The sequence below is a fragment of the Eptesicus fuscus genome, chromosome 7 (assembly GCF_027574615.1).
Source record: "Eptesicus fuscus isolate TK198812 chromosome 7, DD_ASM_mEF_20220401, whole genome shotgun sequence".
Classification (NCBI taxonomy): Eukaryota; Metazoa; Chordata; class Mammalia; order Chiroptera; family Vespertilionidae; genus Eptesicus; species Eptesicus fuscus.
Window position 1 is genome coordinate 85,009,697 of NC_072479.1, and position 10,524 is coordinate 85,020,220.

Genomic DNA, 10,524 nt, shown 5'->3' on the forward strand with positions numbered 1-10,524 from the left:
ATGTTTTTCATGTGACAAAATAAAAGTTTATACATTTTGAAACTTTTATCCAAAAGGGGTATTTTAAATTCAGTTGTAAATAAAATCATGGTGAAACAAAGTACAGCATAGAGAATACTAGTATAGTCAACAATATTCTAATAACCATGCATGGCGTCAGATGGGTAGCAGACCCATTGGGGTGTTCACCTCAAAAGGTATACATGTGCCCAATCAACATGCTGTACACCTGAAACCAAAACAATATTGGATATCAATTGTAACTGACAAATCTTTTTTAAAGTTGCTCAAAAATAATTCTCATTGTTTATTATTACCGGAAACTGCATCCAAAATCTCAACATACAAATTAAAACCAGAGGCAAAATAATTATAATATAGTCACTTAAAATATAAAGGTTAAGAGTTTTGTTCCATTCTTCATTGCTAGCCACTTGTAGGTGTCTATACTTTTTTAATGGCTTGTGCATCGCACAACAACATGAAGGAATCCTTTTTCTGATATTCTGCTGCCCTTGACAGTTGTTGGTTGGCTTATTGGACATGCACTCTTGCACTTTCAACTTTGCCTTCTATGCTATCTATCACATCTCCTTGCTCATGAATTATCATTCACAAATCTTTAAATAGGTCCTTTATATCCATAATATCAGCTTCAAATTACCTAACAGAAGACTCTCATGAGTAAGGCAAAGGTCATCCTCCCTAATTTCCTCATCCTGCACCTGCTCCTGAGGTTGACTTTGGCTTTCCCAGGATATAAGATTCTTTTCTTCTGAGCTTTCCTCAGGAAAACTACCAAATTCTCCGGAATTGGCTCCCACTTTAGCAACAAACTCTATTTCTCATCAGCTTGCCTCTGGTCCTTCAGAAAGTTTGTCAGTGATGTGAACTCAACATTAACTAAGTGATCCTTCTGTATTTTCCTTTGACACTGTCCACTGGGGGTGGTGGGCAGAGATCCAAACTCTTTTCACTTTTTAATTTATCTTCATTGTTGAAAGTATTACAGATGTCTCCCTTGTCTTCTCCCCCATTGACTCCCACCACCCTACTCCCACTTTCAGGCCTTCACCAGACGATTGTCTGTGCCCATGTGTTATGCATATATGCATATAAGTTTATCAGTTAATCTCTCCCTCCCCACCCACCTACCCCAGCCTTCCCTCTGAGATTCATCAGTCTATTCTATCCTTTTATATTTTGGGTCTGTTTTGTTCATCATTTAATTTTGTTCGTTTGATTCCACATATGAGTGAGATCATATGATACTTATCTTTCTCACTGGCTTATTTTGCTTAACATAATACTTTCCAGGTCTTCCATGCTGTCTCAAAGAGTAAGAAATCCTTCTTTTATACTCTTGCATAGTATTCCATGTTGTGAATATACTATGCCTTTCAAATCCACTCATCTATTGATGGGCACTTGAGCTCTTTCCACATCTTAGCTATTGTAAGTTGCACTGCTATGACAGAGGGGTGCATACATTCTTTCTGATAGGTGTTTCGGGTTTCTTGGGATATATTCCTAGAAGTGGGATCACTGGTCCAAGTGCCAGTGCAATTTTTAACTTTTTGAGGAAACTCCATACTATTTTCCATAGTGGCTGCACCAATCTGCATTCCCACCAGCAGTACTATGGTTCCCTTTTCTCCATATCCTGGCCAGGAACTTGTCCTTTGTTGGTTTGTTGATGGTAGTCATTCTGACAGGTGTGAGGTGATACATCATTGTCATTTAAATTTGCATCTCTCTGATGATTGGTAACTTTGAACAGTTTTTTATTTGTCTCTTGGCCTTCTGTATGTCAACTTTGGAGAAGTGTCTATTTAGGTCCTTTGTCCATTTTTAAATTGGATTGTTTGTCTTCCCTTTGTTAAGTTGTATAAGTTCCTTATATAATTTGTATATTAACCCTTTATCAGATGTATCAGTGGCAAATATGTTCACCCATGCAGTGGGATCCCTTTTCATTTTGTTGATGGTTTCTTTTGCTGTGCAGAAGCTTTTTATTTTGATGTAGTCAGTCCCATTTGTTTATTTATCATTAGTTTCTCTTGCCCTGGAGATGTATCCACAAACATATTGCTATGAGAGATGTCCAGGATTTTGCTGCCTATGGATTCTTCTAAGATTTTATGGTTTACCGACATACACTTAAGTCTTTTATTTATTTTGAGTTTATTCTGGTGTATGGTGTAAGCTGGTGGTCTAGTTGCATTTTGTTTTTGCATGTACCTGTCCAATTTTCTCCACATCATTTATTGAAGTGGTTGTTTTTACTCATTTGTATGCTCTTTACTCCATTGTGTGCTCTTGCCTCCTTTGTCAAATATTAATTGAGGATAATGGTTTGGGTCAGTTTCTGGGTTCTCCATTATGTTCCATTGATCTATATTTCTATTCTTGTGCCAGTACCAAGCTGTTTTGATTACAGTGGCTTTGTAGTATAATTTAATATCTAGTATTGTGATCCCTCCAACTTTGTTCTTCTCTCTCAAGATTGCTGTGGCTATTTGGGATCTTTTTTTGTTTCCACATAAATTTTGGAGCATTTGTTCTAGATCTGTGAAATGTACTGTTTTAATAGGGATTGCATTGAATCTATAGATTGCTTTGTGTAGTATGGACATTTTAATGATGTTGATTCTACCAATCCATGAATACAGTATATTCTTCCACTTGTTATATCTTTCTCTATCTCTATTTTTAAATGATATTTTATTAATTTTTTTACAGAGAGGAAGGGAGATGGATAGAGAGTTAGAAACATTGATGAGAGAGAAACTTTGAAGAGAGAGAAACATCGATCAGCTGCCTCCTGCACAACCCCTACTGGGGATGTGCCCGCAACCAAGGTACATGCCCTTGACCGGAATTGAACCTGAGACCCTTCCTTCTGTAGGCCAATGCTCTATCCACTGAGCCAAACTGGTTAGGGTCCTTTATCTCCTTTTTTAATATCCTGTAGTTTTCTGAGTATAGTTCCTTTACCTCCTTAGTTAAGTTTATTCCTACATATCTTAATTTTTTTTGTTCCAATCGTAAATGGGATTTTTTAAAATTTTCTCTTTCTGTGAGTTCATTTTGGTGTATAAAAATGACATAGATTTCTGGGTGTTAGTTTTGTATTCCGCTATGCTGCCAAATTCATTTATTAAATCTCATAGTCTTTTAGTGGAATCTTAAGGGTTTCTATGTACAGTATCATATCATCTGCAAATAATGACAGCTTTACTTATTTTTTTCCAATTTGGATGCCTTTTATTTCTTCTTATCTGATCACTATAGCTAGGCCTTCCAGTACAATGCTGAATAAGAGTGGTAAATTGGTTATCCTTGTCTTGTTCCTGTTCTTATGGGAAATGGTTTTAGTTTTTGCCCATTTAGTATGATGTTGGCTGTAGGTTTGTCATCTATGGCCTTAAAAGAGTTTTTATCAAAGTTGGGTGTTGGATTTTATCAGCTGCTTTTTCTGCATCAATAAATATTATATGTTTTTTGTCTTCCAATTTGTTTATATACTTTTCTGTTCCTTTGGCAAGTTTGTTAGGATGCTGCTGCTTCTGTTGCAGCTGTTGCCTCAATTCACATGAATCTTGAGGTGTTTCAAGTTGATTCAAAGACCCTATATTTCCACGGAACATTGTGGGATCTTCTGGATATTGCATATCCTGGGCCAGCTGGGTGGGGTCACAACAATTTCTGCAATGTGAGACATGGGTGGTTTGCTTATTCACTAATTGCATCAGGTGTTGTGGGCTGTGCATTTAACTAAATGCAGTAAACCAACTTAGTTGTTTGTGTAAATTCAGTTACCTAATTTCTCATAAAATTTTGTGTCTCATAGAATTTTTTGAACATTTTCATTAAATTATCATGGATTCAACTCTACCACAGAAACACTAATAATTTGTGGGTGTGGCAAAATGGCTTAGTTTTCTCTTCTGAAATGTAAGTTTCTTGAGAACTTATATATTTTATGTCTTCATGCTTTAAGTCAGAAATTAATCTTAGAAATGAAAGTCAATGCGTGACTGATTACGTAAATACAGTAAAACTTTGGTATAGCATACTAATTCAGGCAAGGAGATATCCACTAGAGACAAAAGCCATTATGTTAGAAAGTAGGTTTTACAAATATATATGTTCAAAAATTGACAAATTAGTTTACCTGTTTGTACTTACGATGACACATTTGTGTAATTAAAGTGAAGTACATTTGAAAAGTTTCATTTCACAAACAGGCTTTCTGGATGTGCTACTGTAATTTAAAATTTATACTGAAAAGGTCTAGTAAATGCGTGCATTCACCAGTCATGACCTGTAAACAAATGTGCTGGCTGGTGTGTGGCTTCAGCCCTCAGGCTTTACAACTGCAGAGAGTCAGGCCACAGGGCAACAGCACCAGTTACCACAGGCGATGTGGTGTGATCCTGGGCTAACCATTAGCAGTGCATTGTTTAGGGGCTTTCACCCTTGGATTTAGATATGTAGACTCTAGTAGTAGAGATGTAATATTTATTTATGTCAGTGAAATTACTACATTGTTTTTTCCAACATATGGCCTAGTTACTAAAATTTTAAAAAAATAATGAATTAAGAACAAAAAATTAACCTGTTAATTTAATTATAAGTAAACCTTTTATTAAAACATTTTAAAATTAGCAAGGTGTTAATTTCACACATGATATACAAACCTGAAATTTTGTCCATTAAATTCAGAGTCTATTAAATCGAGTGTTTCCCTTAAACCTAATGTTTCTGTTGAAAAATTATAAGAGGTGTTCAGATTTAGATATGTAAATATTACTGTAAAGAGTTTATTCATTAAAATATGAAGTTATATATGATCAGACTAATGATATCTTATTTCTGTATTTCAGATCCGCAATAACTTCAGGATTTCATAAGAATTGTGCATTTGCAAATCTTAACAAAATCCTTGTCAAACACATGCTCTCTTCTGAATCCTGTTTAGCAAAACATAGCTATGTTTGTAAGCACCAGCCACATTAGCTTACCTAAATCTAGTATAATGGTACTCCCACCATCTAAAAATAATACATTTCTAGTTTCTTTAAAAGCACTGCAATTATTTTTGTGGAACTATTTTTTAAGATATTAATTTGAGACCAGCTTTAGGTTCACAACAAAATTAAGAGGGAGGTATTGAGATTTCCCTTATTCCTCTGTCTCCACCCAAGCAGAGCCCCCCTTTTATCAACATCACTCACCACCGTGGTTCATTTGTTACTGAGAATGATTCTACTTTGACTCTTCATAGCTCTTCAAGTCCACAGTTTGGCCTGGCTGCTGTGGATCAGTAATTGAGCATCATCCCATGCACCGAGAAGTCAACGGTTCAATTCCTAATCAGGGAATATGCCCGGGTTGCAGGCTCATTCCCTATTAGGAGGTGTGCAGGAGGCAGCCTACCAATGTCCTCTCTCATGGATGTTTCTATCTCTATTCCTCTCTCTAAAATCATTATAAACTTTTATTTCAAAGTCTATAGTTTATCTGATGTTTCACCCTTGGTATTACACATTTATTTTTAAATCTATATATTAATTTAAAAGTATATATCCAGTTACATATTGTACACTTTTAAAACTTCTGATATTCACTAAAATAAAGCATGTACATATTATGAATTATAATATCAAGAACTGTTATTGCTGCCCTTCCTGGTTTGGCTCAGTGGATAGAGTGTCAGCCTGCAGACTGAAGGATCCCGGGTTTGATTCTGGTCAAGGGCACATGCCCAGGTTGCGGGCTTGATCCCCAGTGGGGGGCGTGCAGGAGACAGCTGATCAATGATTCTCTCTCGTCATTGATGCTTCTATCTCTCTCTCCCTCTCCCTTCATCTCTGAAATCAATAAAAAATAAAAAAGAACTGTTCTATATAAGTCTGCAATAACATGAATAATGGAGCAAATATTTTCAAATTAATTTACTTGACCTAGCCTTTAAATGTTCAAAATGGGGGCTGAACATCCCAGGGTTACAAGGTGTATAAGTGTGTTGAGTCAGGAGCGAAAAAGTAGGGAAAGTTGGATTCAAGGAATTATTAACTACTTGTTGGCGAGAGCCTGAGGAGAGGGGAATAAAAGAAAATTACAAAAATATACCCTAAGCCTAAGGAAGATTACCAAAATGGAAATCACATGGGTGCCAAGTTTTAGACTTCACTGAAGTCAGTGTCACTACAGAAAGCTTTATGGCAGGTATGCTCACTGGACTGTGGTAGGACAGAGCAGTTCCAAGTCTGCTGGCCCAAACTGGTGAGGATGGTCTCAACTTATGACTAACACGCAGGAAGGCCTCCCTGCCACATGTCAGCTGGCATAGGCTGGAGGAGAGGGAACTGTGACCAGCCACAAACACTTGCTGGGGGGTGAACACCTCAGGAACTTCCTGCTTGCGTGCAGCTCTTCACCACATCTCTGTAGCCAAAAATGAGAACACACCATGAAATGAAAAAGAAGAGCCCTTTCTCTGGCACGTCTCTCTAGTGCCTTTTCCTGGGAAAACATCAGGTGAGCTGACAGGGAAGAAAAGGTTTGTAAGACCTAGCACCATTAACTCACAAAGGGCAGTAAGGATAGATTGGGAGCCCAGAGTAATACATTCTTAATTGACACTCAAGGTTATTTATTATGCAACAACCCCAAGATTTCTATAGAAAAGCCATTTAAATATGTCCCACTTATTCAGAATATGGGACCAACACATATATCTTCTAAATCTATTTTGGTGCAGCATTATCAATCATTAGATTCATTTTCTGGTGCAGACTGGTGGTTTCACTGGATAATAATCATTGTCCTTTGTTATATTTTACATGTCTGTTTTTTTCTCTACTGGATTTTAGATATTTTGGAAGGTACCTTGTTTTATTAAATTCTCTGTCTCCCCTTTTGACACTCTTAATTACTATGCATTAGAAGCATGTTTGATGGATGCAATAAATAGTGTTTAGTAATGAAGAAAATAATAATTAGAAGGATACAATATCTGTGTGAGTCAGAGTTAATTATTGACAGAATGTGGGATGAACTTTAGTAATTTGACACAATCATTTGGAGATATTTTTGCTATAATTCAATTACAAGTGGGAGAGATTTATATTTTGTCTCTATCCTAAGCTGGGCAAAAATTACAGTAGCCTTTTGAGGGAAGAGAACAGCCTACCTAATAATAGATAAATATGCAAATTGACCATACCTTTGCTATGCCTGCGATTGGGCAGGGGGCGCGGGGGGGGCAGGACTCAGGGTGGCCGGGGTAGCCGATTGGGCCAGCGGGATACTGAGCTCACATTGCCAGCAGGGGTGCGAGCTCAGTGTCTGCGCCATGGCTGTGCTGCGACACAGAAGGGGCCTCTGGGGCAGCGAGCTCATGTCCCACTGCGGACCATCAAAAGCAGGGGAGCTGGGTGCCTGTCCAGTCAGGCACCAGGCCTTTCAGAAGCCTCCGGCGGGGTGGAGGCTTCTGAAAGGCCTGGTGCACCAGCGGACAGGCACCCAGCTCCCCTGTGATCGAAAGCGAAAGCGTGTAGGGGACCCTACACGTGCATGATTCAATCATGCACTGGGCCTCTAGTATATTATAAAATGAGCAATAAATATTTACAGATAATTATAAAAAAGTATTTCTTCTTATGCAACAATATGAAAAAGTATTTACTTAAAGTCACCATACCCACTATTGCCAATTATCTCAAAATTCCTATTGCTCTATTATGTTGAGACGAAATCCCATTGCTATTCTAAAAAAAAAGTGGTTTCATTCAATGACTTCCAGGATATTAGAGGTTGAATATTTTTCTTTGTGTTATTTCTTTATGTGAGCAAAGAATTAGGCAATAAGGGGTGACCCTTCTCCCTGAGTGGGTGTATGTATCAGCCTGTGAATGTGCATAGATATTATGCACAGATATGTATGTATCTATGCATATATGTAGATTATTTTTTTATTTAAATTGTGTTCAGTTAAACATTTATAATTTTTCTTTAGCAAATCATTGTGGTCATTGTCCACTGGAGTGGTTTACATATTCCAAAAATTGCTATTATATTAGTAGTGAAAATAAAACATGGAATGACAGTTTGCTGGCCTGTGCTTCTAAGAACTCTAACCTGCTTTATATAGATAATGAAAAAGAAATGGTAAGGTTTTAAGTGTTTCAAAAATTTTATTAAAAGCTTACTTTAGTCTATATCATATTAACAAAGTTGACATATATTCTTGTACATATTTTCGTTATCATTTTGAAGTGTTAATATTCTATTTTTGATTTACATTTTATTTATATTTGATAACATTCATGCACATTTGTTAAGTTTCAATCTTGCTTTTCATAGAAAACCATGTTCCTATAAATGCTTTCTGTCTAGAATAAACTGCTATTTACCTTTACCATATGTCCCCGACTCTAAAGATACCGTAATTGTGCAAATTGCTTACAAAGTGAATAGAACCATGTCATTACAAATCAGATCCCACATAAAAGTTTCCAGCCTCCTCAGCCCTGCTGTGTATTCTTTCATCACACCTTTTCCCTCTTTATTTAGCCACTGTCTTAGTTTTTAATACGATGGGATGTGTGCTTGTTCTGGATTTTCATATAAATGAAACCATGCAGTGTGTTTTTCTTCATTTTGCACCTCCTTCTGATACGTTTTACAATTTATTTATATTGCTACATTTATCTGTAGTTTGTTAATTTTCACTGCCTGTTATGGGAATGTAACATTTTAAAGTCGATTCTATCTGATGTCTCTCATTGGGAATGTGAGTTTCATGCCCTCAGCAATAAAAAAGCCATGCTGGGTCCATTGATTTTAGTTATAGGGTTCCCTTTGCTGGTTTTGCCTCCAGCCCTCCTACCTTGGATTCTGTTGGGTTTAGGAAAACTTACTCTGATTTCCTTTGTTAGCAGGTGTCCTAAGGGATCTCCCTGCAGGATGGGTGGTGTTGCTGGGCAGAATTCTCTCTCTAATGCATGGGAGGGGTGGTTTCCTTGGAACTACCTCCTATAATGCTATGTTGGATATTGGGAAACAGCAGGCCTTAGGTTACTGCTGTTGGGTGAATATATAAGTTACCCTGTCTATTGTCCTCTAATCTTGGGGAACCAACCATTTTCCCTTTCTCTTTCCACCTTCAGAGCTCTCCTTTACTTAACATCTTTCACTAGTTCTAGAATTTATAGTTGCATTTAGTGGGGAATAGCAGAAAAACGAGTCTCTGACACCTAGACTACTGGATTCCACCAACACAGAAATAGATCAATTCAGGTCTTATCTGGTTCAAACCAGATTTTTGGCTTCCATGTCATTTGTTTTCTTAAAGACAATCCTTTAATTTTTTTCTAAAACCTAAATTATGAGGAACGTAGTAGAGATCTACATGGATTTAGTCACAGTATCAAATACTTGAAATAAGTATTTTAAAATTTATTTAAAGCCTTGTTATGTTAATTTTGTCAACATTTGGTAACTACTAGATTACATATATCAGGATTTTCCTTGCTAACATCACTACTAAGTATCAATGTTCAAGACTTAATTTTAAATCCAAAGTAGAAAAAGTATAAACATGGCTGAAAAGTTTTAGCAATATGAATTCTTGGTTTATGATTTTATGTTTAATATTGATTAAAATCCAACATCTTATTTTTTTCTTAAGTGAAGGATCATATGAAAGTACACTACCTGCATTTAAAAAATAATACAAACTTCATGATGATCATTTAAGTGAAAATTTTTTATTTTGGGGCAGAAATTTCTGAGTTCCGTGTTTTCATGGGTTGTTCTCAAAATGTAGGATCTTTTGAAAAAATACACTACTGGCTTTAAAAAATAACTTTTAATGATGATTATTTAAATAAATTTTTTTTTTATTTTGGTGTAGGAATTTCTGAGTTTTATCTTACCACCATCATGGATTGGAGTTTTTCGTATCAGCCGTGATCATACTTGGATGTTGACAAATGGTTCAGCTTTCAAACTAAAGTAAGTTGTTTTTTAAATACTGCATAAAAAATACAAAAAGGAAACATTTAAAAGAGTATTATTAATACATTTGTTTTAGTTGAACTATAAACATGAAGAATGAAGTTCAAAGTTAATGAAATGTTGACATAAATACTAAAGAATGACTACCCAGTTTTCCTAATGACAAACTCTTACTAATATTATGTAAAGAGTATCATTACCTATTTTAAAAATGTTTTCCTATTACAATTACATGAAAAATATTATTTATTGTTTCATGGATTGTCTCCATACATGATAACAACAAAGTTATGCATTTTTCTTTGTTACAGAGTAGAAGACTTATCACTTGGTAAAGGTGACTGTGCTCTGCTAAACCTATATGGCCTCACATCATGGAGTTGTGGAGCTTCAAAAATATATAGTTGCAAACATAAGCTTTAGAGTTAAAACATCTGATTTTGGATTCTGTCGGGTAACTTTATTTTTCATGAAATGGAAATAGTATTATTTACA

The 10,524-nt window shown here is 36.0% G+C and overlaps 1 protein-coding gene and 1 pseudogene across 1 annotated transcript in view; one reads left to right on the top strand and one right to left on the bottom strand.

Annotated features, from left to right (window-relative positions):
• The window catches only part of LOC103285419 (NKG2-A/NKG2-B type II integral membrane protein-like), a 42,789-nt gene extending 32,265 nt beyond the window's left edge, over nucleotides 1-10,524 (top strand). Inside the window, exons 3-5 of the mRNA XM_054718623.1 lie at nucleotides 8,027-8,178; nucleotides 9,926-10,026; nucleotides 10,341-10,524. Coding sequence (XP_054574598.1) covers nucleotides 8,027-8,178; nucleotides 9,926-10,026; nucleotides 10,341-10,452 — 365 coding nt within the window. The 3' untranslated portion in view covers nucleotides 10,453-10,524. The remainder of the gene's footprint in view (nucleotides 1-8,026; nucleotides 8,179-9,925; nucleotides 10,027-10,340) is intronic.
• LOC129149892 (syntaxin-7-like) lies at nucleotides 445-7,365 on the bottom strand (annotated as a pseudogene).